Source organism: Pollicipes pollicipes, unplaced genomic scaffold (assembly GCF_011947565.3).
Source record: "Pollicipes pollicipes isolate AB1234 unplaced genomic scaffold, Ppol_2.1 Scaffold_6686;HRSCAF=7923_pilon_pilon_pilon, whole genome shotgun sequence".
Classification (NCBI taxonomy): Eukaryota; Metazoa; Arthropoda; class Thecostraca; order Pollicipedomorpha; family Pollicipedidae; genus Pollicipes; species Pollicipes pollicipes.
In genome coordinates, this window is record NW_023596921.1 from 18,865,867 (window position 1) to 18,889,619 (window position 23,753).

General features: G+C 50.4%; 1 protein-coding gene and 1 pseudogene across 1 annotated transcript in view; both read left to right on the plus strand.

Moving 5' to 3' along the window:
• Positions 1-17,018, plus strand: part of LOC119107998 (transient receptor potential-gamma protein-like) — a 44,278-nt gene extending 27,260 nt beyond the window's left edge. Inside the window, 8 exon segments of the mRNA XM_037231584.1 lie at positions 1-187; positions 7,683-7,877; positions 9,761-9,802; positions 11,673-11,681; positions 14,204-14,296; positions 14,298-14,385; positions 16,237-16,611; positions 16,912-17,018. The exon segment at positions 1-187 is cut by the window's left edge and continues 9 nt beyond it. Coding sequence (XP_037087479.1) covers positions 1-187; positions 7,683-7,877; positions 9,761-9,802; positions 11,673-11,681; positions 14,204-14,296; positions 14,298-14,385; positions 16,237-16,611; positions 16,912-17,018 — 1,096 coding nt within the window.
• A 6,586-nt stretch (positions 17,019-23,604) lies between these two features.
• The window catches only part of LOC119107999 (transient receptor potential-gamma protein-like), a 34,831-nt pseudogene continuing 34,682 nt past the window's right edge, over positions 23,605-23,753 (plus strand).

A 23,753-nucleotide genomic window follows, 5' to 3' on the forward strand; every position in this document is an offset into this window, starting at 1 on the left:
GACAATGCAGACGCTCTTCTGGGCCGTGTTCGGCCTCATCGACCTGGACAACTTCGAGCTGGCCGGCCTGAAGACGTTCACCCGGTTCTGGGGCATGCTCATGTTCGGCTGCTACTCCGTCATCAACATCACTATCCTGCTCAACCTGTTCATCGCCATGATGAATCATTCCTATCAACTCATCTCGGTGAGTGTTCGGCAGCGCTCGCGGCACGGTGTAGACCACGGCGGGCGGATCGGGGGCGGGCGACCGCCTTCACCTGGCACCCGACCTTCGGTGTGGCTGATGTGCACTTCTGTCCTCCCCACCTCTGGCGACCTGCGTTCTGTACAGAACGGGCGGAGCCCAACCCGGCGGGACGGGGTCCAGCAGCATGCCGCTCGATGCACTTGCCCTGCCGTGTCGGGTGGGTTTCCCAACCATTGAAGCCTCTGGCGGGCTAATCTATCGTATCGTGCACCGGTAAACAGCGCGCCTGACTGCGGCTGGCGCCAAATCCGCGCGCGGTGAGCGCGACTCGACACCAACAACAACGCCTGAGAGCGGGGCCGTGCCTGCCGGCGCCCGAGCGGTCGTGACGAGAATATTCCCCGAACAGCCCAGCAGCTCAATAGGCCCTGCCACCGGCAGTCGCTGATTGCCAGCCGAACGCGCCCGGGCACGACGGAGCAGCCGGACGCCGTTCGATCATCACAATGTCGCCTTTCAATCGGGCCAAGCACCGCCTCGAGGCAGTACCGGTACCGATCCCGGTTCCTACCCCACCCCCCCCCCTCCTCCCTCCCCGAGTGTTAATTTTTGCCCCGGCGGCGCGCTGAGCGCGCCGCCTCCCCGTCCGATTCAAAACCACGCGGCGTGGCAGAGTGCGGTGCGGCGTTTCGTGTGCCGCGGTCGCTGGAGACGGCACGGCCACCAGAAGCGCTAGGGGAGTTCCCGCTGTACTTAGACATTGTGTGAAGGTGCTCCAGCCTGGTCCCGCCGTCATCACGCCTCACGCTTGGGGGACTGTAGTCTGTACGTCAGTCGCTGGAGAGAGGGAGCAGGTCGGGGGAAAGGGCAAGATCTGGGGCTTGGTGAGAGCTCCTCCTTGATCTTCGATCGATGGGCTTGTTTCTTCCCGCTTCTGTGTGTTACGCCATCCTCTGCCATGCGTGTCTCTCATTTCCATTGATATTCGCACTGTTTTGCACAGTACAAAGGAAAGCTAGTAAGTACACTATGCCAGCGCTCGTCTGAAACATAACTAGCATCTTGACATGGGCCTGAGTTGGAGTGATGGTGAGCATTGTGCCTTGTGGCTTCTTCTGTATGCACCACCATCGGTCGCCTCACGTGTTTCTTCCGAGTGGTCTACTTTTGGTTTTTACTCAGATATCACCATTAGTCTCGAGGCGTAACTACGCAAAATAAGCTTCGCATACTTCTCAGGGACGACCTGTCGTTGGGTCGCGCTCTTTATGAATTATTTCAAGCGCAGTGCCTGGTCAATGGCGTCGATTCGTCGCGTTCCGTTGCTTGCGGAAAGGAGGTGATCATGCAGTACAACCGACGATTCAGGCAATTGGCATGATGGCTGCGCTGTTTGACGCCGTGTAGGACACGCAGAACAACAATTTGCTGCGAGTCTGCCTTTGTGCGTGCGTATAGCAGATGGTGTAGCATCGTTCACGGCATGCCTTGCCACTGCTCACAATTTCCTGCACATTTCACATTGACCTATCATTTAGAATGTTTTGTGATTGCATCCTTACTTAGATGCACATCAATAAATGTGAGTATGAACACCGCCCTCACGACGCTTTGTAGAAGGCATGGAGACAACGTGGGAACATTTTTCGTTTAAGAAATGTCATTGCAAAGTATGGGCACATCCACACGATTTTATGCGTTTGTTTGACCGAGACAAACAACTGTACAGCATAGTTTGGACGTGGAAGAGGGCTCCGGTCGCACACTTTCACATTTTTTCAGTTATACCAATGCCATGCCAGTTGGTCTTTACTTCGTGCTCTATGATTTCGCTTGACCTACAACCTGAAAAAGCCACCAATACCTTGTTTACGAGGTGCATCCTTACGAGAGCTGAAACGCTTGCAATGCAATGTGCGCTCGCCGCCTCCTCAACGCATGTGCAAGGCTTCATCTGGTTGTCATGGAGCTATGAAGCTCTCCATGTGATGCGCGTCCAGTCTCAGTGTGGCCAAAGTCAAGCGGCTATGCTCCTCCAATTGTGTGTGCGCTTTTTGCTTTGATGCTGCATCCTTACATTGGTTTCAAATATAGGCAGTGTCAAGTTTGGCCCATCTGCTCATTCAATAAGTAGATTTAGGTATTCATCACTTATTTAACCGCGAGTTTGCCGTTGTCTGGCTGGTTCTGTGAGGAAGGAGATACAATGATGTATTTGCGTGTCAGATGACAGCTGCAGTCCTTGATGGGGACCCTCTCCCTCCGTTGCCTGCAGCACATGCATGCATCTGTACCGTGTTTGGTTCAGTAACCGAAAGTGTTCCCTGTATGGCAGACAACGCTAATTGTTCTTCAGGTGTCCGGTTGATTATGGCACATTTGGACATGCATTATTTATACTTGGATTATGCTATTTGTAATCGCGGTGAACAACTTGAATTGTGCGCGTCATTGATATGGTGCTTGTCAGGGAAGGCGAAAGGATTGTGCTGTATCAATGCATTCTTGGGATGAAATTATCATCAGAGAGGAAATAGTGGGCGTGTTCTCAAATGCTTACGCACACACTTATTGGCGTTTTGTGACGCAGGCTGCTCCAAGGTGTTATGTTAATGCGCATCCAGTTTTTACTTGTATGTGTGTTGTCGCCAGAAACCAACAATGCCTTGTGATGCCACATTGCTGGTGCCTCATATAAAAATGCTGTGTGATTAGCGCAAAGTATTTTTGGTCTTTTTTACTATGACATGCGCAACGTTAATGAGAATTTTCGATGATTAGAAGTCAGCAAGAGTTTATTAAGCTACACTCCGTTCATACCGCGACACATTTTTACAGCATTTACCTTAAAACGTATCCTGCCATTTGAAAGCGTTCACTGCGCAAGGAGGGATCTGTGAGGGTTAGCAGAGGAATTTAATCTGGGACTGTGGTTTTGATAATTGATGCCTGATCCCTCTGGTCAGTGATGACCGGTGTTCTGTTGATCTAGGTTTGAGACGGATTTGTGACGCTGTGAACAGAGCCCAAACGGGCGGGCGCGCAAGAGCATGGCTACTGGCTGACGGCACAGTGGTCTGCGTCTTAAGCTTTCCACGAGAGAGGAACACCATTGATTTTCGTTTTGAATGTCGTGACAATTTAGAATCGCGTCCTCCCAACCGACCGTTAATCGTGGTAGTTTCCTTGTCGACGAGCGGTAATATCGCGGACGGGGCGTGCTGTTGTCTGTATCGGGTCGTGCTGGTGGTCGGGACAACGCCCCCTCCCCCGCCTCTCCGCCCCTCCCACTGAAAATGAGTTCCGCCACCGCTCCTGCGCCGCCGGCGCTCTGCGGCCGCCTCCTGTAATTGATGTCTGCGTTTTTAGGTGTCATCCAGCACGCTCAGTCACAGGGCGACAAAGGGCTCAAATAGTGGCATCGAGGTAGGCGTGTCGGACCTCCCTCAGCTCCGGCCTGGTAGACCTGCATGTGTTCGCACTGCTCGCCGCGGCAGGGGCGGAGCCAGGACCGCCGATCGGGGGGGGGGGGGGGGAATCGGTCCGGTGCGTCCCGCCTCACCCAGCCACGAGCCACGGGCCATTTGCGCCGGGCCGCCGGTGACGACCGTGTAGGGCGGCCGGCCGGGCGGGCGCGTGGCCTCGTCGCCGCCCCCACGCGCGAGTCACGGCCCGTCCCTGTCGCGGCGAGCAGCGTCCTCGGCCGGACTAGCTGGCTGCCTGTAGCAGTGCGCCCGGCTGCCGCTCCGGCGGGTGTGACGTCTCATCGCGCCTCGCCGGCACCCGAACGCCGCGGGCCGCCGCCTGTCCGTCGCTCCGGCCGTCCGCCGCCTGCACCGCATCCCTGCTTGGAAATGGCCGCGTTTGCAACTACGGCGGGTAGCGCCACGTCCCGGGGGGTGTCTGCTGTCAACGCCAAGTCTGTGTGCCGTTAGATCGTCCCAGGCCGCTGCCACTAATGTTGGGTCGACTAGCTGTGACCTTTTATGGGCACGTGTGCTCGTTCGTAGATATGTGGTGGTTACGCTTCCGCGAGCCAGGCGCGAATCCAGAAACTGGGGAAGGAGTGCAGCAAATGTGTCGTTGGTTCCACCCAAGTTGGTTATCTTCCTGAACTGGATTTCGGAGCAGGAGTAACCCCTCGTACTGGATCCGTGACCTTTATCGTGTTGCACTGTGCTGTACTCTACAGGCTGGCCAATCCACACTTGATCGTGGTGATTCGTGTGCCCGCCAGCACTTGATCTTAGGCTAGTTTGTGATCTATGTCACCCATATGTTTGTTCGTAGCCCGTTTTGCGGATGTTCCTCTACCGGTCGGCGGTGTAAAATGGGATATCGTGGTTCATTTCAGCTTGTCGTGGCCTGGTCAAGGTTTCACGGGATGTTATCATCATTTGGAAACTTTTTTCGCATGCGTAGTCGAAAGATACTGTCATATGCCGCACATTGTGTGAGCTTGAGGTGGTTCAAGGGAATGTTCAGTATTTGTATGGGGTTTTGAACCGATATAGCCATCTTGAAGATCATTCGGACAGTTCACAGTCCTGCTCTTCTTAAGACCTAAATTCTTCTAGTTTCTGAGCTACACAAACCGTGGAGGTATGCATAACATTTCGTGTAGACCATTTCAAGTCACTCAGGCATGCAAAATGTCATAATAACGTCATTCAAATCCCACCATTCCACTCACCATGGGGCAATCAAGGCCAAGCAATGTGTGATTGTCGAGTTGTTTATATTTGATGTTCGTGAGTACGAGTTCCAGTTAAAGCGATCGTCAAGTGGTTTTCGAATTTTGTTGTGCAAGCTATGCAAGCTTTTTACTGATTTACGTTTTGTGCTACATTATACAATAAGCTATACATTCTTCGTAGTTAGTATGGAGATAAGATTTCCAGTCGAATAACTTAAGACAGCGTTTTAACCAGTCCGTGAGTACAAGTAAGCACCTTCAACTCACCGATAAATATGCAACAACACCACAAGAAAGGGCCAAAACACAAGCATGTAACAAAATTTGGTTCAGGACACATCCAACATCACTGCGGGCTACCTCTCGGAGACCGAAGAGCTATAAATGATTGCTGTCACAACTGTTTCATAACGCAGTCAAACAACGATGCATTGAGGAGAATCTTTACTAAACAGAGAAAGCTGTGCTGCCTAAAGAAGTCTTGTTCACCAAAGTACACCAATAGTTGTAAGTGAGCTTATAACTACTTCATACCTGTTGTCCTGCTTTAATGCTGTCAAATGGGGAACATTCCCTTAAAGTGACTAAGCATTTAGCCCGCCATGTGATCAGTTCACGCACTGCTTACTTGGGGTAACGGGAGTTCAAAGTTTGGGCTCCTAATTCTCAAAGCTCTCGTGCTTGTATTGAAACGCGTAAACGTTGCTGCTGTCTTAGGTATTCCACCGATATGTCAATTTCAAAGCAAATCGCTCCTATTCAATGGGATTCAGATGTTGCATTACGTTAAAAAGTAAAAGGTCCAAATTTTTCCGTAGCAGTTTGAACAAAGCAAAACATGGATAGATACATAAGTAAAATGAAGATGTGAAATTCAGTATGCTATTAAAAAACACAAGGGTTTTTTGCTTATCATGTGACAACTAATCCGACGTTGATGCGGTACTAATCAGCAATAGCTGGGTCATGCTCATTTTACTGAGTGTTTGCCATCTTAGATATTTCCACGACTAACAGATCAGTCAATTTACGTGATTTAAACGGCAGAAGATATCCCTCGATCGTGAGATTATGATGCAACTTAGTTGTTGATCTTTGGGTGATTAGTAACGCCGCATGTGAGTTTAAGAGATACTAGCTTTGAAACTGTACCTAAACTGCACATTCCGTTAAAATTGGTATAGTTTAGGGCTGACTCGTAGTGGAACGAGCGACTCGGGACAACCCGAACTCTGGATCTCAGAAACTTAGGATTCGTGATAGGCTTGACCGCTTGCTAGGTTTGCTCATCTTTGTTTCATTTCGTTACCCACATCCACTTCAGTTTAGGAAATTTCGATATCCTCACTTGGACGTATTTCCTCGAACGTCCGTGCACGCTGCACATGATGGAATTGGTCTCCAGAATTTTGCTTCGGTTTATGTGCACCTCTAAATTTGTGCCAGGTCAGAAATCGAAATTGATTTAGTCTTGGAATGAAAATAGGTTTGGTCAGGATGAGAGGAGTTGAGTCTATTACAATGATCAATTTTTACAGACGCAAAGGACAAGTCTCTTTGCTTTACTTTGATCAGGCTTGATTCTACAATTTCACGAAAGTGCGTCCGCGGGTTCCCAGGCAGACGTGAAAAACAAATTAGCCTTGCTATGAGCTTATGGCTCACGCTGTGGGTCACCAGCCAGCTGAAAACCCAATGCATCTATAGCCGGTGCGGACAAAGCGAAGCTTGGAAACCGATTCCCCCATTTACTAGTTTTCCCATAGAGCCAGTGCTACACACTGGGGCTCATAAGCGAATTGCTTTCCAAGAAAAGCAAGGACTAGGCTCGGAAAATAAGTAAAACCTTTTAGGTCGGTGACTTGATTAAACTCATATAACTTGGCCTACGATTAACAAGTCAAGATGGGCGGTGCCCACAGGTTGTCTCTATGGACTGAAATATTGAGATCGATGGCGCCGGGTTAGTTTTGCACTTCGCGTGGCGAAGTCTTAGTGGTGTTAAGCGTTCCGAAAAAAATTGTTAAAGTCATCGTTTATTTTTCACACCTTATCCATGACAATGAGTATCGCGCAACAACATTTTGTTCCATAAAAAGATTAATTGCATACGTTGCAGTTGTGTTTGTTTGTCCCGATACTATAGTGGAAAAGTGCTAGACCATCTAGCAATGGTGCCAATCAAGTGCGCCTCGCATGTAGACAAAATGCTCAGAATATAGTGATTAGCGGTCATATCATGACTTTTTGTAAGTCCAAGTAGATCACCTGAGAGTTGTTAACGGAAACGTCCTTAGTGCTTGCGTTTATGAAATGATGAGTGCTGTTTTGATATTATAGAACAGAGCAGTTGTAGGCTTTGATATTGCATCATATCTGAGACACAACAAAAAAAGGTATTTGTCCAATGCGACGGTGGCATGATTGTCTACCATGCGTTTGACCGCAAAACATCCGATCAAAGGCAATCCCTAGCAGCCGAAACCACCACCGCCTCACGGAGGTCATCCCTGACGAATGAAACCACCACCGCTTCACGGAGGTCATCCCTGATGAATGAAACCACCACCGCTTCACGGAGGTCATCCCTGATGAATGAAATGACAACCAACTCACAAAGGCCATTATATCCAGTTGATCATTCTGGTCATAGTTCTTTGCCTGATTCCGAAGGATGCCATTACCTCTGGGACAAAGTTGGTGGTGCACTGGTTATCATTGGTGCTGAGATACTTTACCAGCTTGACCCGCCACGTGACCAGGCTTGACCACACTGACAGTGGTGACCGCCTTCAGGAACGTGCCGACACCGAGTGGAAGTTTGCCCGTAGCAAGCTCTGGATGAGCTACTTTGAAGAGGGCGGGACAGTGCCGCCACCCTTCAACGTCATCATCACGCCCAAGTCTATCTACTACATGTTCCGCTGGCTGATCCGCAAGCTCTGCGGCCACTCACATGCCGCGCGCAAGGAACATATGCGGACCGTCAGGGTAAGCTGCGGCGTCGTCTCCCGTCCCCCGTACCCCCTCAATCCAGGAACCCTTGACTGTCGGCCCGTCTCGGAGCAGGGCGTTTTACGGCAGCGACACCACTTTTCTACGCTTGAAATCGTTTGTGGTGCTCCTCAAAGCAGTTCAAGGAGAAAACTCATATCTGGTTTTGCGCTACTTTCTGAGTTGTATGTATGTCTGATTCCATTTTTGATTGAAGCCCTGTAGAAAAGAAAATATGCTATTTTTTCAGCTACTGTAAGTGATCTAGGCTTCACCGTTTATTTGATCCCGCTGTTTATCAGACAACTTCTCGTCTCTTTTTATATGCTTCAGGCTACTGTTCAAGTTTATGCGCACTGCTCGGTTCAGTGCGGCCAATCCTGTCAGGTGAAATAATTCACATTCAACATGAGTCTACCCACAACTCGCTCCAAACAATCCTGGACACAAATAGTTTATCCGGGGACTGGGTGCTTACCACTCAACGACTCCCAGTCAGTTGCTGTCGCAGATCTGGATGGAAGTTTAGTGCCTGCCGAAACCCAAACGTCGGTCATTGTTAGTGGTACACTGACGTCTGTTTTACGATAAATTCTATCTCCGATCCTCCAGGCAACCGTCATATAGTTCACAGGTCGTCCATAACCCCAAAGTGACCCCTGCGTCGCTAACTGACCGAACGGCTCTCGCTGTTCAGAACTCCTTACTGGAGGAGCGGGTCTTCGCGGTGAGCCTGCCTTCGGCGGCGGAGCGGCATGTCCACGTTATGCCATGGCGCACGCGCATCGTGACGGTAGTGTCTTGCAGTAGGAGGATCCGTCGCCCAGCCATTACCACCATCACCTCCAACGGCGCCACACCGGACCACAAAAGACAAACACGGCACGCCTTAGGCTGTGTATGAAGCGCGAGCTGACAGAGAACCGCTAGTACGAGACTGCACGATGTCAAAATTAGTACTCGTTTAACTACGTATGAATCTCGTTTCAAATTATGAGGTATTCGACTAAGAGAAGGGGGCACTGGAGATAGCAGCACTTGCTTTCAATGTCGATAGTATCTGGGCTGAGTCTGTGCGTTTGTCATGAGTGCTTAAGTGACAGAAGGCTCCTTTTATTGGAAGAAGCTCATCGAATTCATAGCGCTCTGCATTTTTTGCCGCGTAAGCTTTCCGCGCTCAAAGTTCATCCCCCAGATTTCAATCAGGTAATGTAAACGGCCATACAAGCGTAACAATAAGAGGCCTAATGGGCTATCTTGACTCTATTCGACGTTGACAACTTCATCTGCCGAAAGCGAATGTGCCTCGAGATGCACTCACAGCAGTCCATCGTCATCCTGGGTGCGATCAGCCGGAGCCTTGGTGTCGATCGGAAACTAAGCTAGCCAGAACAGCTGACGTCAAGGGCTAACCTAATCTCAGCTCCAGCATCTATCTAAATTATCTGTCGTGCAGGGCGTTAATTTACATCCACTGTAGTTGAAACGTCATGGTCCATAGGGCCGATGTTCATGCCGCTCCAGTTTCGGGAATGGCTCATTGTCGGCTAACTAAGTCGCAAGTCAATGCCTTCCAGCTCCTGGAACGCAAATCAAATGCCGCCGCTGGCACCTTGCCGCCTTCGCTCGAAATTCTATTTCAGCGCAGTGAGCTTTGATTACATTCCTTTCCAACCTCCGACCATGTTAATCAGCGCCATTGTCTGCCGTGGCTGAAGCACGCAGCAGGGGCCGGCTATAGGGGGATGTAGCGCCTGGTTAGAGTGTGCTAGCGCCACCGCCCAGCCATGTCCTGACCTCAGCTGACCCTTGGATGATCCCCGGGGTGTCCACACCGCCGTTCGCGGCCGGTAATTGTCTGCCCCGCGCCATTGTTGCAGCGCAAGGTGCGACAGGCGAGCGAGAGAAACCACCGGTATCAGGTGAGTCAACGGTTGCGTCGCCTCCCTGCTGCCACTCACCACCATGGTCGGCGCTGGCACTTTTGCACCCACCCACGTCTCCCTGGGCTGCCGATAACAGCTGGCAGTGCCCCAGGTGTGGAGATCCGCACCCACATCGTGCGCTGTGTTTTCCTTTCAGCGCGCTTACGTTCAAGGTGTTTGTTGGAGCGCGTTTCCCAATCGTCCCAAACGCGAACTGAAAAATGGATTAAAATGGACGTTTATAGCTTTGGTTATGGGATATAAGCAAATTCAGACAAGATTCTGGTTCGAGTGGGATGCCGTCGGAAAGGCAAATTAGGGATGTCTTAAGAAAATAATCATGTCCTTTTTGGCTTTATGACACTAGACATTTCTCTGTCTCCTGAGCGTATACAGATGAAAGTCGGTTGAAAAAATCTGATCCACTAATCAGCTCAGTGAAAAGACAAGTCTGAGTCTAAGAAGGTGCGCTTTATCTGCTTGAACTTTTTTATGCGGCATCAGCTGACAGCTAGCCATGGACAGGGCAGCTTTGAAGCAAGGTGGTCGGCTCTTTCGGGAATCATTTATAATCCACCAAAGCTCTGATGAGCTAAAAATGGTTTCATTTGTTCAGGGACTTACAGCTGTACAGGTTACAAGTTAATGTTATTTGGTAGGTTCCCAGAAGGTAACATGCGGAATGGATCACTGTCAATGCCCATATATTTTCCAGACTATAATTTAAGCGCATGTTGTCGAACCTTTGGATGCAAAAGACTGAGAACGGTCTCTGCTGTCTCCACCATCTCCTCGGCTGATCGCCCGACCTGCAATGGTCGTCTGTGCATCACTATTGCCACTTGGCACTTCTTTCCACGCTTCGCCCTCATGCATGACCCGTGCGCTTGCGCTAAGTGGACCGTCGAAATGCAAAGTGATTCCACCGCACAAACATCTACCAGGTCTTGGCCGAATGTCACTTTAAAAGCAAAACGTTTAGCCGTAAGCTTCCGCTTGCTTCCAGCTGTTCTTTCTCGTGCATTGCGCTGGAATGACTTTCGGCTTGAAGCAAGTCACCGTTACAATTACAAGCTGGTTTCCGCGCGACTGACGCGGCTTATCAACTTCGGTGTGCGGCTCCAGCCCAGCTCCTGTGATAGCAGTAATAGTATGTGAGAGATAACATAATCGTTTTGGCGGTATCCCTAAACTCTTTGGCACTGGCAATGGCTACGTTCGCATTGAAAGTTTACGTACGATTATTTTACTACCACGACGTGTGTGTTATTAATTCGGAATTTGTATCCATGTCTCCTAATATTGATTAGGTTGTGTCATCGACACCGGTTTCCTACCAATTTGCAACGAAATTTAAGCACACTTATCTTTTGCATTTTACAAGTGAATGGGTTTCGCGAAGATAAGCAGGCACGAAATAACAGGATCCGCGATGTTTCGATTTTGTGTGAACCGAACGAAAGTAAAGCCACCTACACTCAAACACTTCCCTTTCACACCTGCCATGATTTACGATCCTATCGCAACAATCACTTTTGTCCCTCGCCGTCAGTGTTGAGATGATTAGTTAGATTATTAGTTAGATCAGACAAAAAAGTATTGTATGTTGTGTTGCAATGCTCTAGTAGTTGTATATGCTATCTTTTTTAAACCTTCCTAGTTTGCATCAGAGGCTTGTCCGTGCTCAGATGTACTTTTGTTGAAATGCGTATGTGCGACGCAGGTGCCTGCTTGTGGTGTTCTTATCTGATTAGCGTCTTAGGGGTAGAATTCCGGCTGCATTTTGCGTTTTCGTGCTCGTTAAGTAGCTCATTGTCTGGAAACTGACCTCATCCCGAACGTTTGTTCACTGGTCTGGCGACGAAAGCATGATGAGGTAAGGGACAAATCCTATACTGTCATGTTTTATCAGTGGGTTTGTTGTGGTTTTCGGGTCTCATTGTCCAAGACCTTCTTATTTGCCTTCAACGCTCCGTCTTGTTGTATCGCAGCTCTGGGTTTTAGTTGGCTTCTCATTTGGTGATTGTGTTGACGCCGTTAGGTGTTGTCAGTGCACCGAGCCTTTGTATGTACGGTGTACATTGATCCTGCAGTTATCAAACTTCAGAATGATTGCATTCGTGTGATTCGTGTATTGGCTGCTTATTAATGTATGACTTAAAACGCAAACAAAAGCACCCACCCTTTCACCTTAACCCTCGCCCTGATTTGCAGATTTTGATAGCAATGACTGATGGAGGCTCGCATCGAACCCCTCCATCTATCAGGGCAAGGGCTATGGCTTAAATAAATCAATTTGTGAGATATTTTTTTGCTTAATCGTCGCACTGCCGAAAATCTGTGCCCACTCGGGCGATTGTGCAGGGTCATAGCAGTGATTAAGAAGATACATAACAGCAATTCTGATTTGCATGTTGCATCTTCACAAAATAATTCTGGTGCTGAATTCAGAACCTTCAAACAATACACCGACCAGAAATAATGTGCGTGACCGTTGAGCCTTGGAATATGTGCATAGTTAAGTCATTCACTTGATATCATGCGCCCGAGTGGCCGGTTGAATACCCTTCGCTCGGGTGGGAGGTCAATTTGATTCCCGCCCCTGAGGTCTCAGGAAATAAGAGAGCTAAAAACACCATATTCATAGGGTGTGTTGGCCTTTGCCGGAACTCACTCAGTTCAAAGTTTGAGATTCCTAGACGGTGACCTTTGTGTCAAATAAGTTCGAACAAGGCCAATCTCCAGTTAGGCTTCCGAGGTGCTCCTAGAACCTAGATACCAGTTCTGAGCAAAGGGTCACATGATTATTTAAAGTCAGTGACCTTGTTTAACCTTTCGAAGGTTCTGGCGACCAAAATCATACAAGACTACTTTGAGTTTTGCATTTGAAAAAGCGACAATGATGACGCTAGTAGTATGTTCCTACAACGAAATTTTGGCCTCGGTCAGTGACCTATTCTGACCTTTGAGAAGTTCATGAAAGATGTGTAATGTGGTTCCTGGTATCAGCAAATTCAAAATGATCACCAGAAACTATCCCATACAGCAAGCCTTTGAGTATTAAAACAGATTGGATTTGACCTTTATCTGACCTTCAAAACGGACCTTAGGTCAATGGAATTTGTTCATTCATTGATTGCAATACTTCAGAAAGTATCTCAGAGATATATGGTCTAGTGTAACACTCCGTTGTGGCATTAGATTAAACGATTCTCTAGAAATTGACTTTGCAGAATCGATGGCCTGACTTTGACCTGCCGTAGGTCAGCGATCCGTTGGGAAACCATTTCGAAAAAAACGTTCGGGGAGTCAGTTTGACCCCCACCCGAGCGCGTGATATGACAGGGAATCTGAAACCCTTAAAAACTTATTGGATTTTGGATGTTACATCAGTAACATTTTTTAGTTAGCATATGGACGTCAAGATGTGGCTCACGTGTCGGGAAGTAATAACGTATGGTAGAAACGTCAAAGCAATTATGAAACACCCGCACGAGAACGTGTGCCATAGTACTATTGCCGCAACGGACTGTATTTCGGTCTCCCATTGCCTACTTAAAAGCAGAGAGGCTGGTAGTGCCTTATCCATTGTTTTGCCTGAGGGACAACTTCCATCCAGGGGCCACCAGTCATTGGAAGGGGACAGTAGTGAAGGTATGCATGGTTATAGTCATTTGTTGAGTCATCCACGGCCCCCATTGAAGAGACGACACATTCCAAAGTTCTGGGGTCCTCGCCCTCAAGGGTCCCGCGGTCCGCTAGCCGAGAAACAGACCCTGGGGCCCCCTTGGGCTCACCTCCGGATGTTTTAACATGATATGCGCCTAGAATATGTAGAGCGTGTTTCAGGCTTGTATATCGTGTCCTAAAATGTCAGTGAGCTACCGTGAGCTGTTCTGCATTTGCGACGAAAAGTAGCAGATATAGGGTCCTTGCTGCATACCTATAGTCAGTGCGACGGTTAAGTATACAAGGGAATTTTGGGAACAGATAATCGACTCGGTTGCACAATAACGCACTTGTTTGCTTTCACGCTGTTGATTTGTTGCCATAAACCTGCTACAGGAACCGCAAACCCAAACTATTTTTCACTGCAATACATTTCGTTCTGTCATGCGCTCGGTAGCGTAACGTTGTACTTTTTTGTCTGCTGCTCTCATGTATGTTCTAATGCGTAGCAGCTTATATCATGCGCTTGCCATGGGTAAAAACCGTCAGCTGTGAAATAACCAAACGCTGTGGAATATGTGCATGTGTTCGAGGCTCCAAGCACAGCCGCACTACTTGGGTGACGTCACACCCACCCACTGCGGCGGTGTGTGACGTCACGCCGCCCTGTGCTGCCGCGGGGCGCCACGACCCAAGTCGTGACGCCCGCTCGTGGCGGTGTGACGTCAGACCATCATGCGGAACCTGGTGCGGCGTTACGTGACGCGTGAGCAGCGCAAGGCCGACAACCAGGGCGTGACAGAGGACGACGTGAACGAGATCAAAACAGGACATCTCGGCCTTCCGCTGCGAGCTGGTCGAGATCCTGCGCAACTCGGGCATGAACACATCCTCTGCCAACCCCGGCACCGGTCAGTTTGTTGTTAGGCCTACCGGGGTTAGTGCTGCCTGCTAGCAACGGTTAGCCACGGTTAATCAAAGCTGTGCTGCGGTTAGTGCAATAATGATAGCAGAAAAAAGCAGCGGATGGTTCTTCTCGTGTGCATTTGTGTACGTGTCGCGTCTGCTCAACGGGAACGGCCGGCGGTACATGGCACATGGTATGGTACATGGTACATGGTACATGGTACATGGTACATCATCGGGAACGGCCGGCGGTACATGGGTTTTTGGGTACTTTTGGGTCCTTACCACTGGTCGGTGCAGTACATATATCTGCGCTGAGCAGTCATCGGCCAGTGCTGTATCTGTGACCGTGCATCCCTGTATCATTGATGGGTGCTGTATCTGCCTCTGTGTCCACTGTGTGTAAGGACTCTGGCGGACCTAGAGAGGTGCCGCGTGCCGTGACTCCTCTCCCTTGGGGGGGGGGGGATGGGAGTCATGAACGGACCGAACCGACCCATAACCGGCCGAACGGACGCAAGTTCCTTTTTTGATAATAACACAAAGTTGGACATATTTGTACTACCAGGCGACCAAGAACAGACACAAGCAAAAAAAGGCACATGAGTAGACAAATATAATTCTTAGGTGATTGAGAGAGTGGTGAATATGGAACCTTCAACGCTCGCTATTATTGCTTGCACCAAATAAACGCACCTGTTAAGGCAATTCAAACGCTCAGGAGCCTCCCCACGTTTGCCATGATGTCTTTGCATTTGCCTGGAAAGCCCTATGTTGTTCTCGAAGCACACTTTGCTAGCTTATCGTGGGATTCTGGCGATCAAGGGGCCTCCATGCATCTTTTCCATTACTCCGGAGGACTCCATGTGCTTTTACCGGGACCCGATATGCTATCTACCAGGGTACTCTCGGCTGCGCAGAGGCATTTCACATTGCTCTCGGAGGGCCCTGGAGGACCATGTGACGTTGTTGGAAGCCATATAAGTTAATACACGAAGACGCTCGATCCTCAGGGCCCTCTGCATTAGTCTAGGGCCCTTTGCATTTGCTCACATTCACAGAGGACCCTACAATCTTCTCATGGCCCTGTCCGTTACCCTGCCCGGGCATTGATGATACCACAGAGCCTTACCGAATGGGTCTTGGGCACTTCATGTTTGCTTAGAGAACCCTATGGTTTTGTGGGGAGCCCTATGCGATCACTTACCAAGGCTCTCTCAACCGCTCAGTGATTCTCCACTTAAATCTTCGGCTCTTCACACGAGGTCAGGGGGACCTTACTATGCTGCCGAAAGCCTCTGATTTGCTTGCGAAAGTCAGCATTTTCATCACGTGCAGCGTTGTTTTTCTGACGTATTTGCTGTGTAATGAACAGTTTAGCCCATTATAGCGTTTGCCCAGATCAAGCAACTAATTCCCAGATACGCCCGTATCCTGGTTAGAAAGCATCATAGTATGTTGCAGATTTTTCCACGACATGTCGCGCATTTTACCATGGCAATTTAGTTGATCGCACATGCAGTTGTGAAAAACAGTGGGCTGTTCAATCAAGCCAGCTCTTCTCGTGCCTGACTATTTAGAGTCCAACGGATTTTAGCGGGTCAGTCCGTAATGGTAGTAAAATAATGAGAACAGTTATTTCAGAATTGAGACTCAAGTCCTAAAACACCAAATCTTTTCGTTGCAATTCTCACGATTTTGCAGGATTCCAGGATTCGAACCTCGTGAGCCGCTACCTACCCCACGCACTCGAACCACTTCCGTGCCGGAGTGCCGAAATGTGGATCTTCCCGCTCCCGGCGTTCCACTGAGCCCCTTCAATTTCGGCGGCATTAACCTCCCTCGATCTCCCGCAGGGTCGGGTGGCAAAAAGAACCGTTTGAAGGAACGGCGTCTGATGAAGGGATTCAACCTGGGCTCCATGCACCCGCCATCGGCGGCGACGGCTGCCGCCGCCAGCCGGCGCGAGTCCACGCTCTCGGCGACCTTGACCGCGGCGCTGGCCCCCTCGTCGCTGACCTCGGCCTCGGCCCTGGAGGCAGCGCAGGAGGCCGGCGCCAAGTCCCCCACCTTCCGGCTCTCCAGGTTTGCCCGAGTCGCCGAGCAGCGATTGGCCAAGCGTGAGATGAGCAAGAAGCGCTGGGGGACTCTGGTCGAGGCCGCCAAGAACGCGCGCGTCGCTAAGCTGCTGTCGCGCAGCCGGAGCGAGGACTCGAGCTGCAGCTCGGGCGGCGAGCGGCGCGGCAGCCGCCGGCAGCCCAGCGTCGACAGCGACGCCAGTGGCGGCAGCCTGCGCCGCCGCGAAGTGCAGAAGCCCCGGCCAGTCCCCTCTCTGACGCTGGACCTGAACACAAACGGTGCCGCCGGCGACGGGCAGCGCACCAGCCCTTCGCGCAACTCGTTCGTCTTCATCGACGACCACGCCGATGACTCGACGCGGCAGACGTCGATCGAGTCCCGCGCCTCGGCCGGCTCCTCACCGCGGCTGCTGGCCGCCGGCTACGCGGCCGCCTCGCCCGACGCGAACGTAGCGCCCTCTTCGTCGCGCGAGCCGCTGATGCTGCCGCCTGGCGGCCGCTTCCCGAACGTGCCCGGCATCCAGCCGATCACTCGGCAGATGTCCCAGGGGTGGCTCTGACGCCGCCCCGAGCGTTTAGACGCCATTGACGAGCCGCTTGTCAGCGGAGACGCGGCGCCGCCCTGGACAACTGTGCATCGATCGTAGCTGTAGCCGTCTCACTCCATCATCACCGGCGTTGGCCGGCGCCCACTCGGGACGGCGGAGCCCTGCTGTGCAAGGCACGCGCCGGGGCTGGCCCCCCGCAGCCCGCCGGCTCGCTGGGCCCTGTCCAGCGGGTCCTGTGAGCATGCTGCAGGACTTTGTGGTGTTGTGAGCTGGACAAGGTGCCGCACGCTCCGCTTTTCTCCGGAACCAAAGGTCACAGCGATGCTGGGGCCCGGTCGAGCGGTGTAGGAAGTGCCAACGAAAGTGTAGATTTTATAGGTCGAATTATTCATTGGCACCAGTAGGAATCTAGGACGGTGGGTTGAGGTGAAGTTGCACTTTTCAAGCATTTATCCTGCCGTTGGTGTTTGAATGAAGTTTATTGCATTGCTGTCTGTGTATGTGAGGTAAATAGTGGGGTGATGGCAAATTAACTTAGTGATCGTGATGAATTGCAATGACGTACCAAAGTTGAAATCACCTAGCTTAAGTTGTATTGAATAAAAAATAAAGGAGCACATAAAAGGCATGATCCTAAACTCTCACCATCTCATAGATAGTATTGGGATGTTGGAATGGCTAACGCCCTTAAACATTGCTCAAAAAACACTTAAGTAAGCTTTTTGAAAGTAACTCATATTCAGACCATGCAAAACCTTGAGGTTTCGGAATGCATCCGTTGGGTTATTTTTGTATTACTAAAGAATATTCAAGAAAATTCAAAATTTGGAAGTGCTTAACAGTTTTTCTACAAGCTCTAAGCCCATATATCACGCTACCCATGGACGAGGAGGAGAGAGCGTTTTGGGTGAAGCGTGACGAATTGTAACCAGGTGGTGGGCAGTATGGGAAGACCTTCCCTACTTTCGGGTGTGGCTGCAAATCGCGTTAAAGTGTTCTTATGATGTTTAGATAAAAATTGATAGTATTGGGTTCCTCACATGGTAAACAATGTGTCCATCTTTTTTGCGACCCTTCCTCAGTTAGGGGTCAAACGAGTGTAACTTTTTGCGGTGTAACGCATACAGCGCAAGCAGGAAAGAAAGAGCTTCGCCCAACGAAACCAGTGCGTAACCATGGTGGGAAGGACAAAAAATGGAAAAATGCATAGCGTATTATATGGACGGCCTTAATGGCCTAATATCATTTGATTTCAGCATGTTGGAAGTGTTTGCTTACCTCTCTGATATTTCGGCCAAGATGAGCGACCAGGGTGTAGTCGTTTTTTCAGTTGGAAGGAGGGCTTTAGTCTCCCTCCCCAACTTTGGAAGAAAGTAGGCAAAATCTGGGACGAACCCTATTAGCTGGCATACTTGAGGATATATTGGGTCATTTTTCATCGTTCAGCCCCTCTCCCCTCTTAACTTATTTTGCGAAACTACGCTCCAGCTAGCGACGTTTTGTGCATTACATAACGTCAGCGTAACTAATCGTTGAAGCTGGAAGCAGTTTGCACATTAGATCAGATTTGTACACAGTGCACCGGTAAGTCCACGGTATTTGTGAGACTGAGATATCAGGTATTTACACGCCTGTTCATGGGTCTGGAACAGTATTGCAAAACACCGGATAGGTGGTGGCGATATTGTTGACGCCTTTCAGGGCCTTGGGGAGGTATGGCCGGCAGCGATTTTACCTGGCAGGAGTGCTGGCAGTTGGAAGCCGACTTTGATGCATTCCAAAGTGTACAGAGTATGTGCATGGAACGTGCGTTGCTGATGAAAGGGTTGTGCGTGAAGCAAAGCTGCCGCTCATGTCATTATCCGTTCTTAAGCATTTCCATTTTTACGCTTTCAGAAAGACAAGCTTTGGCACAAGGCTGCGTGTCGGTTTTTGTTGCTGGCAGCAATGAATATGCTTGTCATTTGTCCTCCTCGGTGCTTTCACAATAAGTGGCATTAACCTGCAAGCATGGATTACGTGAACTTTGTCAGGATTCCAAAGTATAATGATTGGTTCTAAAATCGCTTTGTGTGGTTTCTTTTTCGAAAGATTTTGAGCTCTTTGCAAGAAATTTGGCCTTTGATAGAAACGGGCTGGATGGCTTGTGCCAGGCTAAAAAACCTGTGTACAGAAAATGACAACACACGGAGTTAGTTTAAAAGTGTCTCAGTTGTGGCTGAGTTTTTTCAAACGCGGTCATCCTTGGTTGTAACCCACATACTTTGAAAAAGCCCATGGCACTACTGAAGCTAAATGTCCAGATTCGGGCCTATCGTTCAAAGCATATCTGTTGAATTTTGCTCATGAGTATGGTTTTTAACAAAACGTTCGCATATTTACGGGTCTTGTTACCATCTGCTCCATCACGCGTTAGTAACTGGATGCTACTTCGAGTCTTGTCATGTTGTTGCCATACGTTTGAAATAATCTATATGAGCCCTAGGGCCCGAAATGCCGTTAGCTTTGTGATTTAGTAAATATTAAGCGCCATATCCGCCGCAAAAATGTAAAAACATGCCTCTTGTATTATAATATTATAGGTGGTATTTGTAAAAAGACGAAATGGGCTGCAACTAATTTGTGTTATGTTTTTCATTGATGATGCTAGTCGCTATCTTACATAATGTATCGAGCGATGCATACCGCTGACTAATTTTGTCGATACCGAAAGCGTACGAACATACATGGTACCATACTGTCACTTTGCATCGTTTCTCCATTTTCACGGACTTAGTCTTCGATGTCTGCGTGAAAAACAACTGACAAGACAAGTGTTTTGTTCGCTGTCGCGTATGTGGTGGACTCCTGTTTCTGTCGGTGACCACTGAGCTGATGGTTCTTCTGTCTCCCTGCGGCTGTCTTTGTGAGCGGTATGGCTGTGTCGTTCGGGAAAAATTACGCTTATATTCACTAATGAAGAGACTAAATTACATTTTGGGAGGACAACCAAACAGGCAGAACGTGCCATGGTTGTTTAAATGGAAATGTTGAAATAAAAGAGGTCCAAGCCATAGACTGTTGTTTATTAGCATACCCAGCAATGACGAAACGAATGATGAGTGGTGTTCACAGCGTAAACCCCACTGCTGTAGTGGACTCACTCGGAGTGATCACCGAAGTTTTGACTCAGGCTCATCCAAGACTCAACACCATTTTTCGCTTGGATGACTTGCAGTCTTTGAGTGCCAGTAAAGTCCAAAAGACGTCGGGTTATCCAAAGACTTCCTATGCGTTATATCACACTCCATTTTGTTCAAGAGCCTGTGGAAGCGCGGTCAGTTCTTTTAAAAGGCATCACCAGACCCTTTCAGCTGCGGCGACAGGCAATTCCATTACAGTAAAAGGCAGCATCTTCGCTATCGTTATGCTGTGACGCAGACGTATCAGTGGTCTGTCGTATTACTGGTGCCAGGGACCTTCTGGGCAGGGATCAATGCATCGGCGTCAATAAATTCCGTTTTGCCTGCGGCCTGTTTTGCGTTCAGTGCGATGTCAACATTAGGGTTGGGATTCCGTTAACAGGATCAATACCATTGTCTTGACCTGTCAGCCAAACGACTTTCGTAAGTTTGCCACTTCTTTGGAGCTTCAGCGCCACCACGTAGCATCTTTTTGACGCTGTCGTGCCTTGCTTGGAGTGTACTTACATACCGTCTACGGGTCTCTCTGACAAAGGTGTCTTCCGTGTGTGGATGCGTACCCTCCCTCATTTCTCACTGACAATCCCGTAGTCTGTGTATATTATGTGGGCATCATTTCATATTTCCCTGAAAACCGCAACCTTCTACGTAGAGGCGTACCACCCAGTGAACTCTCCGACGATTCCGTGTTTTATGTGAAGGTATGCCAGCGCTCCATCTCCCCTAACAATTTCATACTGCCTGTGCAGACGCACTGAGTTTCCGCCCTCGCTCCTTGAATACTGCGTGCGTTTTATCCCGGAGCCCCTCCATACGTCACCCTCGGATAGAGAGGCGACACATGTGTGCCGTGTGAAGGTGTACTATCTCGTCACCTCTCCCGGTATCCCCTGCTTCGTGTGGAGGTGCATCGCCCCGTGATCTCTCTCACACCCCTCTGCCTCGCGTGGAAGTGTACCACCCCGTGACCTCTCCCGACACCCCCTACCCCGTGTGGAGGTGTACCATTCCGCCACCTTTCCTGACACCTCTGTGTCTCGTGTGGAAGTGTACCACCCCGTGACCTCTCCCGACACCCCTCCGCCTCGTGTTGGGGTGCAAATCACACAACCTCTCCCCGACACCCCTGAGCTGCGCGCGGCGTTGCGCTCGTTACGTAAAGCGGCGCCGGTGTGCCGGCGGGGACTGGGCGCCGCTCTCCGCGCCGGCTGGGATGCTCCTCTCCCGAATTAGCCCTCCGGTCGGCGGTCGGCCAGCCGGCGGCCGGCGGCGGCAGCGGGGCGGCCCGCCGGCCCGGACCGGAGCAGCGACGCCTCCACCTCCCACACGAGAGCCGCGAGCCGCGGCGGCCGACCCCAGCTTCAAAGGAGTGGGCGGAGCGGGGCGGGGCGATGACAGCAGACCACCAGAAGAGCCGCCGATGGGCAGCGGTGCGTCGTGCTCTTTCATGTGCCCTCCCGAGAACACAGGAGCAGGGGTTCGGCCACTGTGCCCGAGCAGGGGCTCGGCCACCGTGCCCGGGGCAAGAGATCGGTTGATGAGCGGCACGTGTGGGCCTCTTGACGGGGTGGTCAGTATCATTTGTCACTTGGACGGGAGATGTTGGCCAGAGTCCAGTCGGCTCCCCCGAGCAATTAAGAAAATCGTCAGGAGCCTGATATCTTGTGGGAATTGGCACGGGTCGTCCCTTTGCAGGACGTTTATAGACTGTTACTCGATGCTAACTTTAAACAATGCGGACGTATGATGTTTGCGGAATATAAGTAAACTCTGCTGACATGCGAAGCTGCAGACATCAACATTTGATACCCATCGTTCAGGTGAGTCATTTCTTTGAGAAAATAAAATAAGGGTTCTTCGGAAACTCGTCATCAGTGGTAAGCAGATTTGCTAACACGGTTAAGTTTGTGACATATGTTTTGGATAAGAAGCCGTATGATCTTTGCCTTACAGGTACTGCAAGGCAAAGGTGCACGTGCCCCGACCTCACCTTCCTCGTCTAGTCAATTTTTCCATTGTCAATCGCGTTTTTTTCATGTGCATGGACGTTAACTTCAGTTCTTCCTCTCCACAAGCACGACGTACGTGACCTTGCCAGAAATTCTATGCCTATCTTAAATTTATGTGTTGTTGAAAATATGCGGAAAGGGAGGTTGTCTGTCAGCAGCTGTCGGCTCATCTTGATGTCCACGGCCATGTAGCCCCATCACAACATGCGTAAAGGCCGTGCCACTCAACGGAGGACGCCGTGATCGACGCGGTGGGGTGGATGACGCGTCGGATCGACTCTGGTCATGTCGTCGTCGGCACCTCCATAGGCCTAAGTCGAGCTTTTGACAGCGTGGACCGCGACGTCCTCGTGACCAAGCTGCAGTGGTGCAGCACCGATCCTCAATGGTTTAAAACTTATTTTGATGCACGGCGGCAGGTGGTGAGAGATGGTTCACTATCCCTTCCCTTATCCCACAGTGTCCCGCAGGCGCCCTTGGCTGGTCCATTCCTCTTCAGCATTTTCCCGGATGACCTCCCATCCTATCCGTCTCACGGGTGTTCTGATTTCCCTCGCCGACGATACACAACTCCTCGACTCCAACCACCCCGACCACTTGTCCACCCTAAAATCTCGTCAGGAGGAGACCATCCGTGCTCTCCAATCCCACCCCACTGTCAATGCCCTGAAGACGAGTCATACCAAGACCATCCTTCTTCTGCTTGGCGGGCCCCAGGTCATAAAAACTCATCTTTTCTATCTTAACATCTCCAACCTGATTTCAACCCCCTCGCTGTCCGGGAACATGTTGGGAGTGAACGCACATCGCTCATCGTACTTCGATGTACCTCGTACCTCTTACATCAATCGTACACTCTCATGGGGGAGTGCACATCCAAATTAGTTGAAAAGTGTAACTCGATCCCAAAGTTCGTCATCATCTGACACCCAGAGCCCGCAAACTCCTTATCTAAGCCCATGTTTCCCCCACATGCTATTCTGCCCCTCGGTCTGGACGTGGGGCCGCCGCCAACTATCTCGGCCGGGTGCAAGAAATCGTGAATGATTTCACGACCAGGATCATCTCGGGGGCACCGAGTCGAGCTCATATTTCACCAGTCGTGAGGTCGCTGGGCTGGCGCGGAATCCGTGACCTTTTTACGTGCCGTGGCCACGTCGGCGTTTTCAGGGCCCTAAATGACCCCCGTGCCCCGGCGGCGGTCCTGGGCCCTAAATGACCCCGTGCCCCGGTGGCGATCCTGGGCCCTAAATTACCCCCGTGCCCCGGTGGCGATCCTGGGCCCTAAATGACCCCCGTGCCCCGGCGGCGGTCCGGTCGCTGTTCACCCCTTGGACCGCTGTGAGTGAGCGGGTCACGAGGTCGGCGGTGGCCAACGCTTTGGAGCGGCGCACTTTCCGGCCGTCCATGTCGCGTAGGGCGTTTTCACAGCGTGCGACCTCGTCCTGGAACCACCTGCTGGCACCTATAATCTCTCGGAGCAGTGCTTCATTCACATCTAAACTTGATCAATATGAAAAGAGATAAAAAGACAAAGAGAGAAAGAAAAAAGAGAG